The sequence below is a fragment of the Daphnia pulicaria genome, chromosome 11 (assembly GCF_021234035.1).
Source record: "Daphnia pulicaria isolate SC F1-1A chromosome 11, SC_F0-13Bv2, whole genome shotgun sequence".
Lineage (NCBI taxonomy): Eukaryota > Metazoa > Arthropoda > Branchiopoda > Diplostraca > Daphniidae > Daphnia > Daphnia pulicaria.
The window spans coordinates 3,579,416-3,606,574 of NC_060923.1; the positions used below are offsets into that span (position 1 = coordinate 3,579,416).

A 27,159-nucleotide genomic window follows, 5' to 3' on the forward strand; every position below is an offset into this window, starting at 1 on the left:
CCCCCCCCCCCACAGAAATTGATCTCGATCACTACCAGAATTAAGGGAGTCGAATTGCGCGAAATTATTTACTTGAAATCTGACAGTCGCATGACAAGTAGAATATTAACGACTTTGTATTGACACTAACAAAAAAAACAGAAACACACACACACTCACGTACGCAGACAGTCACGCACAACTGAGCATAATTGATTCACCAATAAACTGAGTTATAGATCTGTGTTGAGAAGAAGAGGGAGAGTGGAGATGATCTACATCGAAGATTCCCTATTACATAGTTATTCCACATTTGATACAACACTCGGTCACTCCGCATCCTCTGCATCAAACAAAATGAACTTGGGGAACCAAACGAAACACAAAAAGAGAAAGACATCAAAGTGTTTTGTGAAAACAAACATCAAGTCGTAGATATGTAGATCACTCCTACCAGCCCTATTACACGCTGAAAGGAATAATGATTTCAAGTTTTTCTTCTTCATAAATTAGAATATTTCAAGACGATAATTCGACATGAGGGGGGATATAATAAGAAGTCGAGAAATGTCCACAACAGAATTGACAGATAATTATACGTTATGAAAGATGATGAAATTGCACATGACGTCCCTTTTTCCCTTTAAATTTTTTTTTGTGAGTGTGTTAAATCTGACTCGAAATAAAAGCACAACGAGACACCGTAAAACAGATATGATTCAGTTGATATCGATTTGGATTATTCGAATATTTCAAAAAGAAGAATTTTTAGAAAGTTGCAAGAAATCGAAGAGAATGAAGAAATGAAACAGTGAGCCAAAAACTGATTTGAAGAAGAAGTGACATTGAATTGATATTGAATTTCGAAGAGTAAGGTGGGGGGGGGGGGATGGGGGGTGGAAATTAAGTGGGTGTGGCCTCTGAGTGGTGGTTGGGGGCCGGTGGAGGGCTGGCTGAGTTTCCGGCCTCCAATTCTTCATCGTCGTCGTCCATGTCGTCCATATTTTCATCCCTGTCATGGTCCCGGTCCTCCTGATCCTCTAACGGGGCTTGACTAGAGCAGTAGTACTTTTTGTGAGCCAGAAACGTGTTCATGTAAGTGAACGTGATATTGCACGACTTGCAGTGCTTCCGAAATGGATCAGTTCCGGTGGCGGCGCCTGCAGTTCCCGAATGAAAATCGGATGTCAAATTGCTCAGAGGAGGGGAGTGACCTTCGCCGGAATGGGACGAATTGGAACCGCCAGTGGAGGATTGGTGCATCATCATGACGTCATCCGGATCGATCTTCACTTGGATGGCTTCGTCCGGCGATCCGGTCGACATCATCCGACTGTTGGGCAGCGACGACGGTGTGCTGGTCAGGGCTGGCCTCGGCGGAGGGGAGTGATCCGTCATGGTTTTCGTCCGGTTGCCGGCCATGTTGGGATCGGAGAACGGAGTTTTGGCCATGGCCGCTGGATTGTTGTTGACGGCCTGTTGGAGAAAGTTGGAACTGACGACGGCCACTTCGCTGATTTCCCGACCATGGACCAACTTGGAGTGGCGGATGACGTTGCCTCGATAGCTGGAACTGTAACAGCAAAGATCGCAAAGGAAGAGCTTGTCGGATCGGCATCCAGCTCCAGTTGTTGGACCCGGGGAATGATTCGCGATCCGCTGCGCCAACTGGAGAAATTGCAGACCGGCCAGAGACGATCCGCCGAGCTCTCGTCTGTCTCTCGAGTTTCCGACGGAAGCATCCGCACTTTGCGGATGAGCCGCCGAGAGAACTTTGGCGCAGACTTCCGGCGGGATGCCCAACGACTTGAAAATCTGGTCGACATCCGGCGGCGAGTTGGGCATTCCACCAGCAGCCGGATTGAATTCGCCAACCGCCCCGGTCCCACCCATAATGCAGGAAATGTAATTATCCTCGCACAAATCCGCGTTACGGCGATCGAAATGGATGCGGACGTGGGTGCGCATTCCGCGCAAAGTGTTGCCGCGGTAGCCGCAGACGGAGCACCGGAACGCTCGCACGTTCGAATGCGTCTCCATGTGCTTCTGTGCGGATGCAGCCGTGGGGCTGACGACATCGCAGCACGGGCATTTCCACCCTTGAGGCTGGATGGGTCCCGATCCACCTGCAGTTGGACTTGCACCTGCTTCGTCATCAAATGAATCACTTAAGATTATTACGAAAAAATGATGAATTGCGTAACTGATTTATGATACCATTATTGCTGGGAGACGGACCGGAAGCGTTGGGTGAAGCGGTCAGCGTTTCGTGGTTGGCTTTCCTCGCATCCGCAGGATTTTTAAGTGCTGGATCGACCTCTCTTTTGAGACAATAGTAATTACGATGGGCCTGTAGAACGACGGCGGATTCGAATTCGATTCCGCACAAGGGACAAGCATGCTTATTGGCCCGTTGAATCACTGGATCGCGATGGATCACAGGAGATGCTGCTGCCGCCGCCGCCGTTTCTTCAGCTTGATTGCCGTTGACCTGTTCAGCAGCGGCCGGGGCTGGGGGCAATTCTTTGTTGCCCGGCTGGCCAGACTGCGTCTGGTGTCGGGCAGCGCAATAGTATTGCTTGTGGACCAGGTAGCTTTCCATCCGCCGGAAGCTGATGTTGCACTCTTCGCAAGGAATGGCGCTGCTGGGTCGCTGCGCCTGGTGGATCAAATCCGTTTTATTAGACGAAGGTACAACAGGGGCGGTGGGCGGGGCTTTGAAACTTGCTTGCAAAACGGCGTTCTCCAGCATGGCCAGCCACTGGGCCGGATTGGACGTCATGTCGTGGCCGGAAGGGACTCCCAGGCACATACCCAGTGCTTCCAGTTCGGCAAATACTTTGGGTGGAAGGAACGGCAGGGCCGGGTTCTGTGGCTGCTGGGACCCGTTGGCGTCGGGGCTGGATTGGTTGACGTGGGCCAACTCCTCCCTGATGCGGATGCCGCCAGTGGCGCTGGAAGTTGATTCCTTGCTGGACACTTCCGTTGTGGCGGCTGGCTCCGACTCGCTGGCTTTGGAACTCAGATCCAGCGCCATTTCGGGTGGAATGGTCGAATTCGAATTGGCCGCTGCGGGAGGCTCAGCCGGAGGAGGAGCGGATGGGACTGGAGTGACCGAAATAGCTGGTACAACCGGGGCCGGCGCTGCTGGAACAGTTGCTGGAGTAGTTGGGGCAGTTGAAGCGGCCGGAGTGACGACCACGGACGACACGGTGGATCTGGGATCTTCCGGCGAGTCGGCCCGGAACTGGATATCGCCGTGAGGTGAGACAATCACTGAATGAGGTGGCATGGGCTGATCGGCCGTCAGTATACGGGCAGACTGGAGGATGCAGAGCGGAATAACGATCGGCGGATGAGTTGGCAGCATCAAAATGGTCATGGGACTCCCGCCGGCATTCAGAACTCGTCCGGCTGCATCTGCCGACGGAAGGGTCTTCTCCAAGACTGGAACGGGCGATCCGGCCGACAGAGACGATTTCCTCGACTGGCAATAGTGCTGCTTGTGAACTTGGTAGGTCTTGAACGAAGAGAATTGGATCTTGCAATCGGCACAGAAGCGATCGGCGCCGGAATCGGCGCCCGCTCGATTGGCTCCTGGCTCGTCTTGAAATTTGTTGACCATCCGGAATTCTGGCGAAGAACCGGCCGTGGGTCTGTCGGAGGACAAGGAGCGTGTCGGTTCCAAATGGACGGCCGGAAGCGGAGGAGGTGGAGGAGAGACCGGATGAGTGGCCAGCAGCGGCAAACCTACATGAACCCTCATGTGCCGGTTGAGGCTGACTCGCTTATCGGCGCTGAACGAGCAGTACGGGCAGGCGTAGTAGCGTCCACTCCGCCGAATCTTTGGTGCGGATGGACGATCGTTCAACTGCGATACAAACACAAAAGTCAATTCAATTCAATTCTCCCATCAAAAATGAAATTGTAGATTGTATTTATCAATCTCGGGTTCATTTTCTTATGCTGTACCAGTTCGTCCATTTGCTCGGGAGTTTGACTCCGGCCGTTGCTCAAAGGAACGTTGGCCATCATTTCCGTCTGCGTCGGAAGTGTCGGAAGCGGAGATTCGTTGGTGACGGGCGCTGAGGCTACCGCCGTCGTCACTTGAGGCCGTTTCGAGCAATAATAAGTCGCGTGGGCGCCGAGCGTCGAGGCCGAACTGAAGCAAATGCCGCAAGACGGACACATGTGATTTAATCCAGCTGGAAAAAAAAGTAATAAAATTCATCGATTAATGCCAATCAGAAAGGAAAAAAAAAGTCTTTAGTTGTTATACCTGATGATTTACTGCTGGCCGGCGGAGTTGGAGACAATCGACTCGGAATCGGCGGTGGCGGCGGCGGAGGAGGTGCCACAGGCAAATTCATCAGAGAACCTTCATCAGAAGAAAGAGAAACAAAGTCAATTTTTTTGTTGTGTTCCAAATTAATGAGTTGTCAATTATTTGTTGTCCTCCACACAAGTCGACGGAATCCAGTTTAAAGATACGGGGAGGGGGGGGGGGGGGAGAAAAATTTGCATAAAACGAATTTATATATATAAGTTTTTATCTGTTGGAAAAGAAGAAAAAAAAAGTAGTTGGGAAAGGATCAAGAAGAGCTTTGAAATCATCATGCCAGCGATTGAGATTTGATGTTTTCAAGCGATAACAATTGAAAACGAGTCGGAGGGCAGCAGTCATCCTCCCTCCTTCTCTTCTATCTCTTCTCCTCCTCCTCCTCCTTCTAAACTGGAACTGGTATAGAATACATTATGCAGCTGCTGGGTCGATGCGATAATACGCAGCTGATGGCTGATTGGCCGCTGATGCGTTCAGTGTGTCGCGGTGCCGTGTTCAGTTTCCATTAGCTGGCGCAATCAAGATGTAGATAAATCTGTATAGCTCCAGCTCCAGCTAGCTCTCTCTCTCTCCACTGGTATTATATATATATATTCCAGCAGGATAGTGTGGAGCATAGATCTATAAGGCTGGAGGGGAGGACGGGTGGGCTAGGGAGGGGGGATTTAGACCGGCCTCCCTCTCTTTCTCTCTCGGGAGCGGCGGCCTTGAATGGAGAGATGCTGATATGGACGTCGCCAAAAAACTAACAGAAGAAACTGGAAGAAGAAGTAGAAGAAGGTTCGCGCTCGGCGACCAGTTATCATCATCATCCAAGCAAATACTGTAATGTTCAGTCGCCGGAAGGAATTGGATTTTAGCCTGGGTAATCATAATCACGCAGGCACGGGAGGAGGGTCTCTAAACTATATGCGTCATATTATATGCCTATCGACAGAACGTCCCTATCCCCCGACCGACCGACCGATTCATATCTCGCCAAGCCAAATGGAAAATGTTACAAGATTTTATAGAGCTGCTGATTAATCAAAGTCCCGTACACACACACACGCATACACAATATTTCGGTCGAAATGCATCCGGTCGGCCTTGGATGATGGACGTGAAACCATATCTTCTCTTCCCTAGCTTATTTATCCCGAACAAATTCGTTTCGCGCTTAATCGACAATTGTTTATCGTTTCATTATTTCCTCTCCCTCCTCTCTCTCTCAGCGGATATCCAATGTTTGATAATCAAATTTCAAAATAAAAACGAAAATACAAAAATAAAAATAAAAAAAGGAGTTGGTGATTCTTACCGTTGGGTAAACTTTGGCGCAAAAGGGCAAAGTACTGGAGGCTGTGGAGCAGATCGGCGCTGAGCAACGGATGTTGAGTCGGTAGAGACGGCGGATGAGGTGGTTGTACGGCTGCCGCTACTGCTGCTGCTGTTGCCGGTGGTGACGGCCTGGATGCGCTCGGAATGATAATCAACTCATCCGGTTCGAGTTCGCGGCGCCGTTTGACGGCAATCGTCTGCAGAGGCGGAGGCGTCGGTCCCATTTTTGGACCAGCGACCAGCAACTTGTGGGCCGATTGATCCGCTTCTTCCGACGCTCGCGAAGACGTCCGCACCCGAGCCGACGGAAGCGACGGAAGAGGCTGCTGCTGAAGCTGCGGAGGTGGCGGAGGTGGAGGCGTCGCGGCGGCGCTGGAACTGGTCGTCGTCAAACTCACTCCGTCCTCCTCCAGTTCTTCCTCCTCTTCCATCGACAGGGCCGACGACTTGGTGTCGCCGCCGTTCAGACTCTCGTCGTCCATTCCAGGTAACTCGTCGTCTCCTGGAAATCAAAAAAGAAACACAAAAAATAAATACAAATTCCGCCAATGAAATCAAACGAATCGCGGGAAATTCTTCCACATTCAAAAGAACCGCCTGGTGGTTAATTCACGACCATCGGGAATTGATGAAGCGTCGTGCGTGAATATTTCAAATGACTTGCGACATTTTAAAAAATAAAATAAAATAAAATAAAATAAAATCCTGTGAGGTAGCGCGTGCGCGTTATGGATCATCCGTCATTTCCGGATGAATCCACCTCGAGAATGCGCTAGGCGCGTGCGGGAGTAGTCTACCACCCCCCTAAAAAAAAAGATACGTGCACACTTGTCTTCTCCTCTTCCCCTTTTCTACTTGGATTCGTCTGACTGAATAAAAATGAGCTAAGACATTTTTGGAGAAAAACAACAAAAATGTGGGCAAGAAGAAAACAATGTCGTTCATCAAAGGGGGGGGGGGCAACGAAATTGATCCGAACGGAATGCGGATGGATGATGATGTTTTATCGCGATCAAAACCAAACTTCTTCTTCTTCTTCTCTATCGCCACGGGCGCCTAACCACGGGCCCACCTATCAGACACGCATGCTCATTTATTTATAATTTATAGCTCAGCGATGCATCAGCCGAGATAACTGCCGTATAGACGCCTCCTCTTTTCTTTTGCGCGCTGGATGGCGATTTATTTCGCGCGCGCGTTCCTATTCTTTTTCTTTCGTTTTTTGGGCTCGCATCCAACCAAATAAAAATCGAGATGCGGCCAAGAGATGGATGGCACCCAGATAGGATCGTCTATACTATACACTAAAGAAGGGGGAAACAAAAAATAAATAAAATTTTCTCGGTAACAATTTGAGAAGCTCAAAAAGAAAGTGATCCAATTACTACGTACAACTGAACTACTACCCCGGGTAGGTAAAATGTTTTAAAGTTAAAAACAAGTTCTACTCTGTTAGAGAGAGAGAGAAAATGTAGCGTGACATTTTGTCCACTTGGGATCAATGACTTGGCCCCCCCGTCTGTCGCTTTACATCAAAGATCAAAAGACGAACTTTTTTTAGTCTGTGACAAGAGAACGAACCCCAAAAGTCTTTTTTAGAAGCGTGATAAAAAGAATAAGGGCAGCAGCCCTTCATCGCCACCCCTAGCGCGCCGGTTTTTTCTTTATTATTTTCCGCCTTCATCAATTTTTTTGTTTTGTTGTTTTGTTGTCGGCGCTCTTTTTTATTGAGACGGTGAATGCGCAGCGCGTACATAATTGTATCGGCCAATCGATCGGGAGGATCTAACCGTAAGACATTGGCGTGTGACAAACGCGGGAATATAGGAAAAAAAAGGGGGGGGGACCAGAAAATCAAGAGAAAAGACGAGAGGAAAGATTGTTGATGTGACGTCAAGCGCAAAAGATCTGGCGCGCGCTTTTTGAACTCGATCAGACGGAACCATCTTCTTCTTTTTATTCTCTCAAATTGTTCAGTTCTTTTGCCTCAATCTGGCATACCGCCCTTCGTCATCGAAAAAAGATTATCGTGTCGCCTTGTTGCCCAGGGATTGAAAGGTGGGAATGTCAATCCCGAAACATCGGCGGAATGAATTTCTTTTTTGGCTCCCCACTTTTTCTTTTTGATTTGTTTTTCTCTCTCTACCATTGTGAGAGAGAAATAAATAAATAAAGAAAAAAAGAATCTAGACGAGAGTCTCTCGTGATAAGGAAATGACACCGAGGGAGAGAGTGCCCGCATTTCTCATCCATCGATCGGATAAAGTCTGAAAGCTTCTTCTTCTTCTTATTTTTCGAAAAAATCATTCGGCTATATATATATATATAAGATTACGATTCAAATCACTTTGCCGCCCTTTTTTTTCTTCCCAATCTCGACAGAATGTTTATGTGTACCGCCACGGCGGCGTCGTCGTGTTTCAACGGAAAACCAAAAAAATATTTGTTATTACAAAACACACACACACAAGAGAGAGAGAGAAAGAGAGAGAGAGACGGAGCTGCTGGGTCATATATGTTGATTAGCATCTCAGACACATTTGAAGATGACATCATCTCCATAAAATCCCTAGAGGCTCAGACACATAAGCCAGAGACAACCGAAACAAAAAAAAAACAAGCCAAAAAGAGATTTCGAGTTGATTACGAAATGATAGACATTCGGCGTATTTTCTGCGCGCACTAAATCATAACAGATTTTTAAAAAAAGTCTAAGATCTTGATAATCTTTTTTTTTTTTCACTTTTTAGTATTTTTTTTTTTGGCCAAGATGGGAAATGGGAAAAGGATGGCGGAGATAAGAGTGGAGAGAGAGGGAGGCAACGGCTGGCAAGCTCCTCCTTATCTTTGATGACGATCGATCGATAAGCAAGTCCCCAGTCGCCAACTCATCAAGATAAGAAAGAAAAGTGAGAGAGAGAGAGAACTTTTTTTAAAAAAAGAAGAAGAAGAAGAAGAAAGTATTGGGGGGGATACTAAGAAGGGATAAAAGCTCGCAGAGAGACTGGGGGGGGGGGGGGGAAAGATGATGGAGAGATAAAAACAAGGGCACGCCGGGAAAAACGTATACAACGGGACCCGAGAAAAGAAGAAGAAGAAGAAGATAATGAGGAATCGATTGCCAGTCCTCGTGTCTCTTTCACGACTTTTTTTTTTTCTTCGTGAAAAACACAAAACAAAAAGCTAAGGCGCTGCTGCTTTATCTCTCTTCACTTGGGCCAACCCCCAAAAAACCACACTGTATACCATCTTTGAAATTAAGATTGAGCGATAGAATAAAACTTGACGACATTTTCGGCACTCACCGGTAGAAAAAGAATGAAACCAATGTCAATTCACTCAACCATCACAAGAGCACAGTCTCACAGCACAGCAGCATGGCGTCCAAACAAAACGAAAAATAGAGTCTAGCTGAGCTTCTTCTTTGATGTGTGTGTGTGTGTTTTAAAAAGGGTGGAGCGACTCTTTTCAGTTCCTCCTACCGAACCGGGAAAATCAAAATTTGTTTTTTTAACTTTTTTTTTTTGGCTTCCTCACTCGCCGGAGGTCGGTCCAACACTGACACTGGGTCCCCACCGCCAGAAAACTCTTTGGGCATTGGCATGTTATTGGTGTTGTGTGTGTGTAGTAGTAGTGAGTTGTAGTAGTAGTAGTAGTAAGGGTGGGAGGATAGGGGGGAGGAGGAACTTACCACCCACTACTTCTTCTTCTTTGCTTTTGAAATGTTTTTTTTTTTTTCTTTTTCTTTTTGATCGGCGGTGGTAGCGATGGGACCCCTACTAGTTCGTTTCTCACCTCGTCGCTAGGAGGAGGAGGAGCTTACAACAACATTCAATTCAAATCTCAAAAAAATTAATATAAACCAATTTTTCGATCGTTTTTCTTTTTTGTTCCAGCCCAAATTTTCTAGAGAAAAAAAATAAGATTATTGGGTGATCCATTTTGTGCCGAGCGCTGGCATCTCTTCTCTCACGCCCGATATTATTATTATTTTTCATTTCATTTTCAAAGGGAAGGGGAGTAATGGACGTATAGGATTCGAGATTGTAAGTTGCGATTAGAGAATCTAGAGTCGAGAGATAACACTGCGCAGTCAGCCACATCGCATCCCATCCAACAAAAAAAAAGAAACAAAAATCAAAATCAAAAATTTGTTGAAAAATAAAAAAAATCCAAAATCTCCCAAAAAAGAAATATTAGAAGAGAGAGAGAGAGAGAGAGAGAGCATTGGGTTTGTGTGCGCAGGATGTGAGAGAGAGATAGCCGGCCATGAAAAAATAAAAAAGCCGAGATAAGAACCATATCAAACGTTTCCTATCTTTCTTCTCTCTCTCTTTGCGAGTTTCTGTAAGGAAAAGGGAGAAATGTCTGAAAGATGTTTGAATGATAAACACAGACAAGATGTAAACCGAAAATGTGGGTTAGATGATGCAAGTAGTATTGCCTTGATTATCAAGGGCCCCTTTCATACACTGCACCCACCCAAAATTGAAAATCAACTCTTACCAGAGAGTGTGTGTGTGTCTGTGTGTGTGTACATTACACGTATAGAGTTTCGATTAGAATGGCGGAGCGGATAAGGAGCAGCGCTAAAGCATCAACAAAAGCCCCAGCGCTAGAGCTCTACAGTATATAGAGTGTGTGTCGTGTGTGTGTGTGTTTGGATGGCGTCTGCGAGAATGAGATAACCGTTTTGCGGCTGCCGGGGGATGAAGAAGAAGAAGAAGAGGAGGAGAAATCAATCCGCTTCTCTTGCATGGATAGGAGAGCGTGTTTGATATGCCTCCATGATGCGCGCCAGGTCTTGCAAGAAAGGCGATAAGGAAAGAAAAGAAAATCACGACGGCCAAAGTTTGGAATTTTTTTTTCCAGGGGAGGGAGGGAAATAAATGAACACCCAACTCACGAAAATTCATCATTTTAGCGTTTGGGTTGAATTAGAACTATTTGATGACTGAGGAGTTTATTAATCTGCGGTAGATTATATAATAAAATACGAACAATCGGTTTTTGGGTTTGGTGGTTACCCCCAAGGTGTAACTAACGACACCTAACGATCATTGAACAAACTGTTATCATTTCGGCAAAGATGGCGTCGATCGAAATCGAATCTTTGATTTCAAAAAAAAAGATAAAGCGGAGAATTTCGAAAAGCCTAAAACAAAATCCGAGGAAACAAATAAAATGGGGAAACTACTGAATGCGATATCACTAGTAGATTTGGTAAAATGTTGACATTAAACAACCCAAACGCAAAGATATGCGGGTCCGGAAGGAGAAGTAGACGACCACAGACCCCGCAAAGATTAAAAACGAATGAAATAAATATAAGAGATAACGAATAAGAAATTATGAAGAAATTAAAATCACATGTGTTCTTGCGTCATTTTTAGGAAGAAAAAAAAAATCAAATCAAAATCAATCCGCCATGTACTATCGGGCGGAATGATATCCCCATCAAGTTTGTTGAACCCACCGGCATTTTTTCGATTTGTCGGTTACAATTTCGTCTATTTTTTTTCCAGAGTAGTTTTTCTTCTCGTGTTGTGTTATCTTAATAATATGAAAATATGCATTTAGAAATCTCTTCAGACGTATGGCCTTTTAAGGGCGAATTTAATGAAAAAGAAAAAGAAAAATATTTTCGGGATATCCAAACTTTGAGAGGAATAAAAAAAAAGAGATTACAGTCGGACTCGATTCAAATCATAAAGAGATGTAAAAATCCAACATAACCAACCAACAAACAAAAAACAAAAAGACAACGACGACGACGACGACCAGCGACAAGAGAAGCTGGATAAGACAGACTAAAAAAGAAGAAGAAGAAGAAAAACAACTACTACTACTACTACTAATAATATGCATCAAAAGATACACACACACAGGCAGGCAAAATAAGGAGATGGCCGTTGTTGTCATGCACACACATACTGGCTGGACGGGATCTTGTCGGTTCTTATCTATCTCCAGAGTGACTTTTTGTGTGTGTGGATGTACACTGGTGGAGAAGAAGGTGGTGGTGGAGGACGACGTTGGGTTGGGTTGGGTGGGTGGCGTTTTTTTGGAACGGAATGGCAAGAAGAGATAAGGCACTGGGAAGTCGTCGAAAATGATACGGCTCCGAATTGCGCGACCTCGTTCTCCCGAAAAGAAAGAAAGAAACGGAGATAAGGCGCATACATAAAAGTCAATCATTTTTCTCTCCTTCTCTCTCTCTCGGCGCTGGGTCCTGGGCTAGCCTGGCCTGGCCTGTTGTATATACATCCCCTGGGCGTTCGATTAGGAGAGACATTGATTTTTATATATATATATTCATTCAACATCTCCATCAAAAGATGGGAGAGGGGGGAAAGACCAACGGCAGAAGCGACACACACAAAAGGAGATTGTGAACTTTGTTCGTCATCCAACTCTCGATACAAGTTCTTTTTTTTTTTCATTTTACCCTGGCCAAAAAATAAAAAAAAAAAACTTGTTCGACAGCTTTTTTTTTCGATATTGAAAAGAAAATCTTTAGGCATCACGGTGTTGTGTAATCACAGTCTGCCCTACACACACACACGACTGGATGCCACCCCCCTTTTTATTCCATAGATCATCCGCGTAATATTCTGATGATATCCAACAGCACACTCCGGCGGCGCCCAATCTTTGTGCACACGGCAGAGTCAGACCCATTTTCTATCCTTATCAAAATAAAAACGGCCAAAGGTTAAAATAAAAATCCTTTGCATCTCTTATCGTGTCTAAATTTCATTCATTCAAATCAAAAAGTAAAAAACTCGGGTTACATTTTAAATAAACACACCCGAAACTTTTCCTCTTTCTCTCACTAAAAAAACTGGTCAAAATGAAAAAGTTTGTTATCGGTCGGTAGTCAGCGGGCGCTGGTGCGGTGTGTAATAAGTCTCGTCGTAATAAACCAATTTATTTCCGCTTTATTATTACGTGTTTGTTTGCCTCGCTTACTCTACTCGGCACAATATCCATAACTCAGAGCTAGCTGCTAGAGACTGATGGATATTATTATACGGCTCAGAAGAAAAACGAGAGCTAGAGAGAGTAAACGGGGCGGGTTGAGTGAGTGGGATCGTCTTATCAGTCTGAAACCAAACAGGCCAGGCCGACAGAAATAAGAAAAAAAGATATTCCCCCCCCCCTTTTATTTTATTTTATTTTTTCAATAGAAAGTGTGTATAAATAAAGAGCACGCTGGGTGGTGGTATATTATATAGTACGGAGGCCTGTTCGGTATCTGCCGGGTAGCAGCCGGGGAAGCTGCGATTACGAATGACTGTATATAGTGTCTATGTACGCGTTGGCGGGAGTTAAAAGGGGGGTGGGGGCACATCAGAGAGTGTGAGATATGTACACACACATACAATGCTTTAAGCTAGACACTCTCAGACAGTTTTGGGGGGGAAGGAAGAGAGGGTGGGTGGGTGCCAGGCCGTTCAATTTATTCGGCGATGTTTTGTACCGCTATCACGTTCTGGGCCGCACACGTCGTCTCCTCACCCCTTTTGCCTCTCTCCCTCCTCTGCCGAAGAACAAAACGCTTTCTGTGTTTGTGTTTGATGATCAAGTCATGAGTCGAGCCAGTCATCGGCCTATCCACGCCCAAACGAGCACACACAGCCGAGCAGAGCAGAGCCCAGCCCATCACGGAGGAACTATGGGGCCTGGCATACTGTTGATATCAAAACTTTTGCGGCCGCCACAGCGAGCTCTAGCCGCGCTTGGACTATTGCGGTCGTTATTATTTCATCCGGCGCTCCGGCGCTCCGGCGCTCCGGCGGAGAGGTCGTATCATTATCGTCATGTGTCAGAGACAGACGTATATATATACACAGCCAGTCTACTAGTAGTAGTAGAGAGAAATGATTGAAATCAATTCAAATGAGGCTTCAAGTAGACCAATGAGAAAGCCGCAAAACATTCTGAAACTGAGCGATACGCCAGACGGACGGACGGACGGACAGAGACTTGATTCATCCTCTTGCAATTGTACGTAACATCAAAGTGGGAGAGAGAGAGAAGGAGAGAGACTGTGAGGGGGGACGAATCATTCAAAAGGTCCGGCGATAGAAATGCGACGCCACCTGGTGCGGGGCGTCGGCGGGTAGAAATAATAAAATTTATAAATTTAAATGTGGAAATTCGTTTTTTTTTTTGGCCGGCCGGTCTCCAATGTCAGAGAGTGACTGACGGGCTGACTTTAAACTCTTGGTGCAATATGTACATACAAGTTGTGGAGTTTCCGTCCAAGAGTCTCAACATAACAAGAGATGGACATTGTCACGGCTCCGTTTCCATTACGAGCGCCCGGTTTTCAGTGGGTGGGAGGTACGGAGGGGAGCAGCCAATCCCCCTTCCCTCCCCTTTACTGTAGGAGAGAAGGTGTAGGCCTTTGAGTTGTGCCGGAGATTCATTGAACTTTGAGGACCGCTGAGAAGGAGAGTCGCCGATTCGACGACTATATATAATCAATACGTGTGTGCAATCGCCATTTTAGGGGGGGGGGGGGGGGGGGGACTTGCGAGCAAGGCAAAAGGCAAGGGGGGTAGGAGACCCCAAAAGGAAGGGTGGGGAGGTTCAAAGAACCAAAAAATGACAGCTCGAAAAAATAAGAAAAATCGTGAAAAATGCAATGTCCTTTTTTTTCAAATGGTTCATTTAAGCAGAACAGTTCTCCCTATCCCCCCCCCCTTTCCTCCCTATTATATACACGAGAGTCGTGAGAGTTCGTCCAGGGTGGGGTGGAATGGTTGATTAAGTAGTGATGGTGGGAAGAGAGAGAGCACAGAGAAGGGGGGGGGGGTCGTCATGGCAACGCTTTGTACATATCTCTCGCCCAGAGAGAGAACAGTTTTGAGTAGTAATACACAGCGTGAGGGATTATAAAGATGGCAAACGCTTTTGGTTTTTAAAAAATAAGTCTCCCAACCAACATGTTGATGTTGTTTATCGAACATGCGAGCAATGACAAACGACATTTTCCAGCGGCAGCTCACGATTGCGCGGAATTTTAGAGAAAAGTCGGAAACGGACATGGTCCGACAGCTGTTGAATTTGATCGACAGATGAGAGTTCAAATTTGTTATTTTTTCGCGCCACATCTGAAAGAAATTTTGAAATTTTTTTCCAACGGAAGAAGAAATCCCCCCCCCCCCGACCCACCCACTTGATAGGGAAACGGGAGAGAATGAGGGAGATGTATTGATCGACGCCAGTTAGCGAAAGGACCGACACAGGGAGAGAGAGATGGTAAGAGAGAGACAGAGAGAGAGAGAATTCAATTGCAATTGTGCAAGAGCCCGTCCCATTTTCTCTAGCTCTGCCATTGGGTAGAGACGGGAGCAACTTGCGCCAAATCTCCCCCCGAAAACTGGCCTTTAACTATTCCTACTCCACCCCCCCCCCTCTGTTGTGTGTATATTTTATAATCATAATTCCCTATACTCTCTCTCTGCAATCCTCCCCAAACGAAAGGAAATTCAAGGGGGTTAGCGCGCCCATCTTTTCATTTTCAAATAACGAAAAAACTGGTTATTACGCGCATCAAAAGTCGTGGGGGTGTGTAACAAGAACGGTGGGTTGGTGGGGGGGTTTGGATAAAAAAAAATCCCCCCCCCCTTCTTTACTATATACTGCTGGCCGGAGAGTGATAAGAAAAAAAAAGGCCGGGAGTATATATGTAGCTGCTGCTGCTGCCATCATCATCATCGTTTCTGGCTGTTTGGGTTGGCCCGGCACAGTGAGAGAGAGAGAGTTTATCGATAACATTTATCGCTCTCTTCTTCTTCTTCTGCTCCTGTTCCTCCTCCTCTTCTCGTCTGTGTGTGTGTGTGTGTATACGGCGTGAATGCAATTCCCGCCCGACTCTCTCTATATGTGTGTGTTGCTTATCGCTGATCGCCAGACGCAACCGCTCCCGCACAAACACCGCCCGACTTTTTTTTTCCTTTTTTCCTCTTTCCCACCGCGATATGTCAGACGAGAAAATTGTTCTGTTTGAAATCTGTCAAATTTTGATATTATTCCGGTCGGTAGTCGGTACGAAGGAAAAAATAAAAATGTCCGCCTTTTTCCTGATTGGTCCGATTAGCGAAAACAATCGAGCTCCAGACAACGACCAATAGCCAGCCAGGATCATTGTTCCTGACTGAAGACTCCTGCATAATCAAATGAATATCGGCGCTCTTGTCATCATCAACTTTGATGATTTCATTCCCCCCTCTTCTAGAAAAAAACAAGAACGTACATACTTAAACTCTCGCATGTCACAAGGGATACATATCATTTACAAGGAGGAGCGGGGGATGGATGGATGGCCGAAAACAATAGCGATCCTGGAAATGGATATAGGTCGTCTACAAAACTGGACCGGCGCGCTCCTTGGCCGTTACAAAAGAGAGAGGGACACATTTTTCTTTTTCTTCTTTGTTGTACGACACATCGAGATGGATCCTGAAAACTGATGGAAAACAACAGATCCTCCTCCTGCCATCATCGCGTCTACATTTTTTTCCCCCCTCTCCCCAACACTTGAGCACGGCCGGAGTGATAGAGGCCGGCTCTTTCTCTCTACTAGCTCCTATTGTTTCTCATTTTCTCATTGTGAACGCGTAGCGCAAATAATAAAAATCAAAATCAAATAAAAAGAAGAAGGCAAAAGACAAAACAATCCTGGCCCGTCCAATCGGGAGCGTCTCATCATCAATGCACGGCGCGCGTGTGTGTATACAACATGTCTGTGTGGTCCTCCCTCATCCATTGGTCGGAGATCACGACCCCCCGATATGCTAATGATACGATGGAGAAATAAGAGAAGAAAAAAAAAGGTTTTTCGGAACAAAAAAATACGCGAGGGGGGGTCCTACACGGCCATAAGGAGCGAGAAATGTGTTGTTAAGGATCTCTCCAATTTCATTTAAATAAAAATAAAAATAAAAAATAAAACCCTATTGTTTTGGCGCGAGCCACATGTGTATGCAAACAGGATCTCTAGCTCTCAAAGTTATAGGGATCGTGATATAAAAATATTATGACCCCCCCCCCCCCACCCCTCGGTGTGGGTGGCCTGGGTAATAATAATACCCCCCCGCCATCCGCACGCACTCGAGACGGCAGCCCAAAAAACTTATCCGGCTGATCATCATCAAACATCCCGCATGTTTTCATTGCATTTCAATCCGACCAGAGAGATGGAAGGAAACAACAATACAGCCGTAAAATAAAAAAAACACACGCAATCAAAAATGTTGGGTTTCAAAAATGGGCGCGCAATTTAAAATCGAATTCTCGACCGAGTTGGAGAGAAAATATTTTTCATCGTCGAATTGGCTGTTTGGAAACCAATAAAAAACAACAACAACAAAAATTCGAATCCAATTCCGGGCGGAACAAATAAAACAATCGGCCGCGGTCAGAAGCAGCGCTGGCGAGTATAGACACGGGAATCACGATTCACGCTGGTTGCCGCATACCGTCACGTTCTTTTTTCCTATGTACGGCAGGCAGGCACACACACACACACCCGAAGAAGAAGAGGAAGAACACGCCGTTGTGTTTCAGTTAATCTACACAGACACACACACACACACACGCCGAATAAGCGCGAGCGCGAGTATAAAGGACAGGCCATCGAGAAGAGCAAGAGACGAGCTCGAGAGAGATTAGATCTGAGCTCAGCAGCAGCAGCTTCGACATAATCTTTTCGCTCTCTCTCTACCAACCACCCAGCGGAAAGAGAGAGAAAAAATATACAAACACGGAAAGGACATTTGGATCGAGAGCGGGGCGCCGGGTATTATAATTTCTATTTGATATTTTTTGTGTTTGTTTCTACTAGGAGAAAGAGAGAGAGATTGTTGCTTCTGTTGCTGGGCTGCTGCTGCTGCTCCTCTTTTTCTATATCTATCTCTGGTCGAAGGATGGAGCGACGCCATCTATTTCCACCCTGCGATTCTTATTTGATTGGAAGATGGAACTCACTCGGGATTTGTCTACGTCATTTTTCCCCCCCATCCACGGAGGAGCAAGAGAGAGATAACCAACTCTCTTTCGTCTGCTCAACAACTGACAAGGAGGAAAGCTTTAGGAGAAATCAAAAAAACCTTCTTTCTTTCTTTCGTTTTTTTTCTCTTTCGTAAGAGTCAAATCTCTTGTTCATCTCCTCCAGCTCTTTTTCCTTCGTCTGTTATTCGTCTGTTATTCGTTTATCAGCTCTTTCCATCAGTATCGCAGTTCGAGAGAGAGAGGAGACGGCGGGAGTCTCAGTGTGTGTGTGTGTGCCCACCCAGTCCTTCTTCTTCTTGAAGATAAAAAAAGAATTTAAAATAATTTTTTCTCTTTCCATCCCAAAAATAAAAGAAAGAAAATAAAGGGAGGCATCGTTATTAATATGCCGAGCAGGTACGAGCCGAGCGATCGCTTGTAATGTGATTTCTTTACTTTTGGTTATTTTTTTTCGTTGTTTCAAAACGATTCGATTGTTATTAGCTACCGGAGATATTTATAGCGTTCGAAAAACAAGAGAGACAAGACACTTTTTGAGGCCCGCCCGCATATATGTATGTGTACAAAAAGATAAAAGCTTTGTAATTTATTTCTCTTCCAAGGTTTTGTTTTCTTTCTTTCTTTAAAAAAAAAGTCGCTGGTGTCGATAGATCATCAGGGCTGATCCAAGGCTCTTTTCTACATTTTATTCAAATGAAATAAAACTTTAAAAAAAAGTGTCAATGCCATAAATGAATGAAAGAAAACAAAAAAAAAAGAAAAGAAATGTCAGGGCGGCATGTGCCGACAAGAGTCGGTCATATTTGCAGTCGTAAAAGCTCCAAATGAAATGGAATGTGGACGTGTAATTCTCCTCATCAAACGACACATCAGTCCGGTCGGCTAGCGCGCGCGACTTTTAAAAAAAGAAAATGTTTGAGCTGCTGGTAGCTGCTGCTGCTCCTGCTGTATATATCTATCTCTATCCCTCCATAATATCCATGTAGTAGTAGTAGCAGTCGTACCGTAGTCTTATAGGAAAGAGAAGAAAAAAAAGGTTTTGCCCTATGTGTGTTGCTGTCGGATTGATCGAGAGATATGCAAAAGAGGGAGAGAACCTTTTTTCTTTTTCTTTTTCCTGTTTGATGATGCTTATCTGCGCATTCACTTCTTCTTCTTCTTCTTCTCTGGATGATTTCTATTTCTTTTTTTCTTCTTCTTCTTCTATATACGCTATCGCCTCTCTCTCTCTTTTTGGGTTGAGCAGGTTAATCAAAAGCCATATCAGAAGGGCTATACAGCGGGAGCTGAGAGATGGCGCCATCCCGTCCCGAAAGCTCCTGCTTCTTCTTCTTCTTACAGAATGGCTGGGCAAACACAAACAAAAACCCCTCCCGACGGAAAGAAAGAAAGAAACAAAAATCTATTTTTTGGGTTGTTGGTGTTTTGTAGGGACCGCCTACTTTTTTACTTCTTCTTCTCGACCAACTCGCATTATTATTTCCGTCAAACACGCTGATGGATCTCAGTTTTTTTTTAAGACCGATCAAAAGTCGTGGAATCGAAGAAAATAATAAAAAATAATAAATAAAAGTAGTTGTATAGAGATTATCGGGAGGACTGTTAAACCAGTTTCCCATTTCAGGATTTTTTTTTTTGTTGTCTCTACACTTATTCCAGGATTTTCGTTAAAATCTAGAATCAAGATGGACCAGCAGCAGCAGCAGCAGCGCTCCTGTACGACGATATGCCAAGAGTGAAACTGGTCATTGTCGTCGGCATCGACGTTAACTATACAAAATCAACTTGTTTTCCTCGAAAATGATCTCCTCGGATAGCTACTGCCCTTTCAAGTTTTACTTCTTTTTTTTCTTCTAGTTAGTTCGGGATTATTCAGCAGACGATCAAGAAAAAAATTAATAATAAAAAAAATGTGCACAAAAGTGAAAAATGGGCGCGGTCAACTTTATCGAATCATAATGGATTTTTCCTCTGGTGCTGGCCCCGCGGGCTGACGGACAGCTCAAGAGTCGGTTTACGTAGTCAACGCGACAGAGAACCCCCTACCACCGAACGGCGATCAAATATGAATCTATCCCGACTTTGATCTATTAAAACTTTAGATAATGCAGTAGAGGAGGAGGGCAAACATACACACAACGCAAGAGGAGGGAAGACAATGGAACGTCGCAGAGTGACAGGCCCACTCTCTTCCGACCTCCCACAAAAAAAAAAAATCAAAAATCAAATTGAAAAAAATCAAAGTCCCTATACACACATAGTGGAGAAGGGAGAGCTGGAAGCGTTTAGGAATTATTGAAAAGGGCGCCATGCCGTGCCTTTGGGGGAAACCAGTGACGTTGTCAGAGAGGAGGGGGAGGCCGAGCGGATGCATCCGCTTTTTGCTTGGACTGGCCGATCGATTCAAATTGTCCCTCCCGCTCGCTGGGTCTTTAGTATCTAAATATAAACATCAAACGCGCTATAGACATATACATAAACATTTTCCAACTGCGGACAAACAGCCACCACCCCCGTAGTAGTATATGTACCACCCTCTTTCATCGACGTCGGGCGGATATAAGAGATGACAAACAGGTGCATCCCATCATGTGTATATATGTACATACAGCGCGGTAAATTTGTTACAAAAACTTTGATCGTTTGAATTCTTTTTCCTTCTTCGAATTAAATCCCAGAAAAAATTTCGTTTCCTCTTTTCTTGGTCGTTCGTTTTTATTATCTCGCGGAATTTTCATTTTAGCGAAAAGGTAAGAAAAGAAAAGAAAAAAGGAAAATCGGGTCGCGGTCATTCCCGGAGTGGTAATACAAGTCAAAGCTGCTGCCTCGCAATCAATAGAACCCCAATCAAAATAGAAAGAATAGAAGAAGAAGATAAAAATAAGAAGAGAAACCTTGTTTCCTTTTTTTCTCAGGTAGTAGCCATTTTTAAAACGGGACTATAAATAGACAAACGGCGACTACCGAAATAGACCAAATTAGCGGGTAAGAAAGAGAAAGAGAGAGAGAAAAATAGAAAGAAATATATCGCGGTAAGACTAGGAGGAGAGAATAGGGGGGCGACGAGTAGTAGTAGTGTAGGTGGAGGGAGAGAGATAGGAAGAAGAAGCCCGGACCCACCGTCCAAATCGACAGTCTACGTTTTGATTGGTGGCAAGCGATAAGGGGCTCGTTGTTTTGTGTGGTAGTTAGTGGTGGGGCTTTTTGGAGCGCCATCCATCAGTGCCAGTTGCTTTTTTTCTATTTCTCTTTCTTTCTTTTATTTATTCAAAATAGAAATAAATACGTGGTGGTGGTGGTGGTGGTGGGGGGAAAATAGACTATAAGAAGACAAATCAAAATGAAGCGTATCAATTGAACACACACTGAGAGAGAGAGCTAAAACTAATAAGTCGGTACACTCTAGAGATGGCGTAATTTTGTCCACTATACAACCTTTTTGCGCCCGTTTCAACAGTTTGGCCATTTATAGACGGGGGGGAAAACGGTGGTGGTGGTGGTGGTCAACGATCGGCGATCTCATTTCTTTATTGGGAAACATCATCAGCGTCTCGTACACGTTCGCAATTGCCGAGTCGAAAATAATTCAATAAATCCAAAAGACCCGAAAATAACAAAAAAAGGGAACGCCCCAATCGGAATTACACGTCCGACATTTTCTCTATGCAAATTTTTTTTTTACTTGACCGTTTCTTCGATTGTGGCAGGTTTAAAAATAGCCGGGCCAAATAAAAATCGCATCGCAATGTAAACAATATATCGCGGGGTCATCCGCTTCGATAGAAAAGAAAAAATTGGCCAATCATTTTTCAACAAATGCTTTTTTTCGCTGGACTAATTTTTTGGTTTTCTTCAATAAAAATAAGAAAATTGAAATTGTCAAGACTTACTTTTCACCGGTTTCGGATTGCTCTGCTTCCTCCGTGACATAATAGTCTCTTGGTGCTGAGTTTCCTCCGCTGGATGAGTCGGTTGATGGGCGATTCCAACACGACCAATTTTTAAAAAAGTTTTCCGCACCAACTACAAAAATTGTTTCGTGCGAATGAAAATTGGTTTTGCTGTCCAAATCGCAACAGTTATGAACTTAAAAAAAAATTAGGTTTCTGTACTGGGCCGTCCCTTGTGTTCAAACAAAACAAAACAAACAGGAGAGAGGGATAGAGAATGATCGAGAGAGAGAGACTTTTTCGAGATGTGTATAAGAGGCGTGGCTGCTGCTGGTGGAAAGCACGTCCTCTCGCCACCGCACGCGAGCGACTACTGGTCTCTCGGCCAGCCACCGGAGGCGGCAGTGCCGTCAGGGCCGCCGACTACACTTCCAGTTCACATAGTTTTTGCGCTCCAAAGGAGAGCCAAGCGCAGCAGCATTTCAGAGGGGGAGGAGTGAGAGTATCATTGCCCAACATTTTCTAAAGGAATCAACGAAATGCCTGTTTTGTTTTGTTTTCTACTTCTCTTTCGTTCAGAGCTTTGCCCCCGGCTCGCTGCTACTACTACAATGAATGTTTCTTTCCTGATGACGATCTACTTTTTTTTTGTTTTTAACTTTTTATTTTCTTTCGGGGGGTTTTCTGTTTGTCGTCTCCACCCGTTGGAACCTTAAAAATCACTCGGATTAAACGCCACCAACTGCTGTTTTTATACTTGTCAAATTGTGTTTTGTTTGAAAAAATAAGAGCGCACGCAAACCTCGTTAACGACAAAATCATTGGCTCCTGGGGTTCTCTTGCCCGATTTTATCGAGTTGATCAGTCTCAGTTTTTCAAGGGTTTTAAAAAGAAACATTTTTTGAATATCTAAAATAAAAAGGGGTCTACCCACAGGTGTGTCTGCAATCTGAATTAATTCGATCGTCTGATTGGACTCTCTCCCTCTTTTTTTAGTTTTCTTCCCCTCCCTCTGACGTAACAACAGTTTGTTATGAATGCGACGTAAGGGGAAGAGAAGGCATGGATATGATTCGTGTTGGTGAAAACAAAAATAATAAAAGAAAAAGATACGTACGTTGAGCAGTGTGCCATCTAACGGCGGGACAATGAATAAATCAGCGAATCCGGTTGGCGATCAATAAACGGCCGAGGGGCGGTGAGGAGACGGAAGGAGAAGAAAAATGAAAAGAATTCCAGTGCGTGTTCCTTCCGGCCGCTTCCAGTGACGCCAGAGTGACACGTGGCGCTCTTTCGGCCGCCCCTTTTTCCTCTTTCCTATTTATCAGAGAGAGAAAGAGACGAGATATAGACGAAAAAAAAAAAGGCAACACACAATCAAAACCTCCATCTCGTGTGTATACACACACACAGACACACACAATACCCTATCTGGAGGTCACACCAAAATAAAGATCTCGGGAAAAGAGAAAAAGTAAACACAAAACAAAACCGAGAGAGAGAGAGATTCATGCAAGACGCGTATAATCGTAATAGATCAAAGATTTCAAGTCACGATTGCTGTTGCTGCTGCACACAGTTCCAGCTTTTTTTCTTTCTCTTGTGTCGTTATATACGTACAGATAAAATCTGAATAACAAAAGGATGTGTTTGAATTTTCTTGTGTGATCCTAATCACACCAACTTAGACTCCCTTCTATGGAGGCTTCGACGTAATGTATATATTTTCCACACACACACACGCACAAGCAAAAGAAAAAGCAAAAAGGAGAGCCAGATGATGACGTAACCGGGTGCAAGTAAACCTTCACATTCTCATAACAAGGTGTGTGATATGCCAGTGATAATGTGATTAATCATAAATTGCCTCTAATGAAACCTCTACAGTAGATAGTATTATTGTTAATTAATAAACACTAAATTTTAATACTACAATATGAACAGGTTCATTTTAAACATTTTGATTTGGTGTGACGCTATTAGATTTTCCACCAGCCACAATGAAATTCAACAGATATTATAATTAACTGGCTAGAGGAAAAGAAGCATCTTAATTACCATTCTGATCATGATTCAACCTGAAGCCTATATTCCAGGTAGTAGGCCAATGTCAGCAGCTCGGTTCATTTTTCTTCGGAACTATGTTTCACATCAGTTAACCTGTCAAGAAAATTAGACGTCAACATCATCACTAGAAAGCATAAATTGAAAACTTGTTTCTCATCCGACACTAAGGAATTCCAACTTGTTACACCAGTTTAAATCTAGCAACTCCCAAAGATATTTTCTGACAGGTGTAGCTTCCATATTTAGCCAAGAGATTTACAAAGATTGTTGTTCTAATGGTGACTTGACTGGCCCTGAAACACCACGAGATCGTATCGAATCAGGTAAGAAAGAAAAAAATACCATAAAACATGTTTAAGTGACGAAGCAATCACGATTTGGCAAATATAACGGTTTGAATAGGAACAAAATTTTAATTTTTTTTTTTTTACTATCGAGGACATCAAGATATTTCAATGAGCACAGTGTTTAAAAGCAGTTACTAACCAGTAAACAGCAAACGAAAAGATTTTTTGTCGCTTTTCAATCGATGTTTTTATTTTTGAATGGCCAAAGATCGGTCTATCTCTCCGTGATCCTGAATATGTCACCCACGGATCCACCTACCGACACAAAAGCGCATTAGCTATTTCCCGCCAACATGTGCTGCGGACTAGTGCTCAAATTTGAAGACTTTTGGAGATGACATTGCGTAGGATTTTTGAAAAACTTTCAATGAATTTAACAGCATATTTATTTGAGATTTAAATGAGATTTGTATTGAATGAAAAACACAAGCCGACAACACTTTAATTCGACAGTAATTCAACGTAACTTCGACAGATGGTGGCGATATTTCGAAATCATCAAGGTCAGGTTGTTGTTATTATTTCCATGACAGTTGTTTGGCTCTCTCTGTCAAGAGTTTTCCTTTTGCTGCAACCATTTTCGCTTGTTCCTTTAGATCCTTTGCTCTCTTCATCATCAAAATTCCGGTGCTTCGTAGTAGTTTTGTTAACTCGCTCTCTTCCGGTTTCTGTTCTTTACTTAATCCGCGCTTGATGAGCCACTTTTTCAGCCAGGATGCATTTCTTGTTTCGGTAGATTTCGAATCCGTTTTCAACTCGCCGGTATTCTGCAGGTCACTTTCAGCATTCTCTGATTCGGCTACGCTCTTTGAACACTTAACCGCAACTCCTAGTTCTGCAAGAGCATCAGAGAGCGATGCAACTTGCTCTAGAACCAATTTTTCTGCTTTTTGAGCCGACAGGACGAAAGTTTCTCGCGTGTTCTGCATTTTCTGGTTTTCCTTCTGCAAGAGTTCAATTGCCTGGCGTGATTGAATCGCCTCCGTTTCCAGCTGAGAAATTTTCAATGCCAACTCAGATTTGGCGTTTTGTTGATTAATGGTGGATTTTTCAAAATTAGACTTGAGGCTGTTTTCGTCTCTGATGCGGTCCACTTGCGAGAATTTCAACGAAAAGGTTTCTTCCTGGCTCTTCATCTCTGCTCTCAAGTCCTCAATTTCTTTTCTGAGTTGGGTTGCGGTTAATTCAGATTTCGAAGAAGATTCGCGGAAAAATGTTTCGTCCTTCTTGAGCTCATCAATTTGGAACTGGCACGATGATAGCTTCGTTTTCAATTGAACTATGGTGGATTGGAGATCATCCCTTGTAGTTTCGTACTTTTCGACCATTTCATCCGCACTTCTAGTTGAAAATATAAGGGATTCATTTTTCTCCATCATTCGTTGATTTAACTTCTCTAAATGACGCAATGCCCTTTTCAAGCCGTAGTTTTCTGCGTTGATTTGTAACTCGACGGAACGCCAATCAGCTTTTCGTTTGATAACGCTTTCTTTCAGAGCGACTATCTCCTTCTCAAGTTCTTCTTTTTCTCGCTGGACGACTGCAGCGTTCTTTTTGAATTCTTCAAATTCTTCTTCCAACAGCTGTTTTCGACCGTTTTCTTTTCGGGTTTCACGATCAGCTAACTCAAGACCAGCCTTGAGTTGAAGGATCTCCGTAGCTTGCTTATCGATGACATTTTGAGCTTCTTGAGCAGTGCGGAAGATTTTGTAGTTTGTATCGAGAAAAAAACCGAAGTTTCCCATTAATAAGTCGTCAGATTCTTGAAAGCTGTTTTGATTGGAATCATATTCACGAAGCGATAATTGGGAATCAAGCTTCCGGGAATGGTCGACCTTTGATTCTTCGGGATCCTCACCAATGTGAGTGATATTGCTGTCAGATGATGAGGTACAATTAGGTTTCCAAATAACGGATGTTATGCAGTCAGGGAGAATCATTTCGGATTTTGGTGCCAGAAACGAGCTTCCGGATGGCTCAGGTTGGTTTTCTGTTTCAAGGATTTCGGTGTTCATTTTGACAACTGAGACAATTTGATCCATCGATTGTGTTTTCAACTGATTAATGGTCGTCCTCCATTCAGCCTTATGTAGGTGCTGCCGATACGTGGCTCTTCCGCAACCAAGTCAAACGATATGTTTGTGTAAAATTTCCATATTTCTACATTTCCTAATTAAAAATAATTCTAATTCATAAAATCTCCACATTTTTACCATACTTATTCAATTAATAGTTTGATGTAGAAATCAATTTATTAATAGATATGAAAGATTTGAAAACGGCAATAGAGCCAACAAGCCAAACGTTTCCCCAGTTAAGGCAAATTCGCATCGGCAGCACTTGACGGCAAAAGATATCTATCACAGAGGAGTAGATATCCCTGGTGTCGGATCAAGTGGGATATCACGATAACTCTATTAGAAATCCTAAGAAAAGTAAACGATTCGGTTTCAGCCGGTACTAGCAGAATTTATATCCTTTCAGGGCTCCCTTATAGATTGCTACGAAGGAGAAAAATGACAATTTTTTCAACTGATTATCGTGTAATTTTATTTTGTTCTTTTTCATTTTGCTCCTTCCCCGTAGCAATGCACAATGTAATCAAATAATTAATCAATGAATTTTGAATCCTTCCGAGCCTTGGAAGGATAACCTCTCTGGAACCGGATCACCGGATCTACCGATCTACCGAATCCTACTCTTCATAGAATTTCTACTAGGGCCATCCCAATTGATCCGACACCAACGACATCTAGAAACTCCGCTCTCATAGAAAACTTTAGTAAGTGCTGCCGATGCGACGGCGGCTGGAGACACGAATACTGTTTTTTGGATCTATTGGTTTTAAAATCGGTCATCCATATTAATTAATTGATTTCTTAATCTAGTTATTTATTGAATAATAATGGTTAAAATGTGGAGATTATATGAATTAGAATTATTTTTAAATAGGAAATGTAGAAATATGGCAATTTTACACAAAGATCTCGTTTGACTTGGTTGCGGAAGAGCCACGTATCGGCAGCACCTACATAACGCTGAATGGAGGACGACCATTAATCAGATGACAACACAACCGATGGATCAAATTGTCTCAGTAGTCAAAATGAATACCGAACTGCTTGAAATAGAAATCCAACCTGAACCATTGGGAAACTTGTTTCGAGTACCAAAATCCGAAATGATTCTC

At 43.9% G+C, this 27,159-nt stretch overlaps 2 protein-coding genes across 6 annotated transcripts in view; one reads left to right on the top strand and one right to left on the bottom strand.

Annotated features, from left to right (window-relative positions):
- The window catches only part of LOC124315275 (cytochrome P450 3A2-like), a 317,765-nt gene that overhangs the window by 138,525 nt on the left and 152,081 nt on the right, over positions 1–27,159 (top strand). The gene's annotated exons all lie outside the window — the stretch shown is intronic.
- Positions 69–24,219, bottom strand: LOC124315112 (zinc finger protein ush-like). Of its 5 annotated transcripts, XM_046780526.1 has the most exons (10): positions 24,109–24,218; positions 23,614–23,715; positions 22,673–22,872; positions 21,556–21,688; positions 5,622–6,143; positions 4,259–4,357; positions 3,952–4,184; positions 2,708–3,850; positions 2,197–2,638; positions 69–2,126 (listed from the first exon to the last, which is right to left on the bottom strand). In XM_046780526.1, the coding sequence occupies exons 4-10, from the start codon at positions 21,593–21,595 to the stop codon at positions 883–885; spliced, it is 3,723 nt and encodes a 1,240-aa protein (XP_046636482.1). In that variant the 5' UTR covers positions 21,596–21,688; positions 22,673–22,872; positions 23,614–23,715; positions 24,109–24,218; the 3' UTR covers positions 69–882. The 5 variants fall into 5 exon arrangements, with proteins under 5 accessions (XP_046636482.1, XP_046636478.1, XP_046636480.1 ...); XM_046780522.1 differs by having other exon boundaries at positions 2,197–3,850; positions 24,109–24,219; XM_046780524.1 differs by having other exon boundaries at positions 69–2,123; positions 2,197–3,850.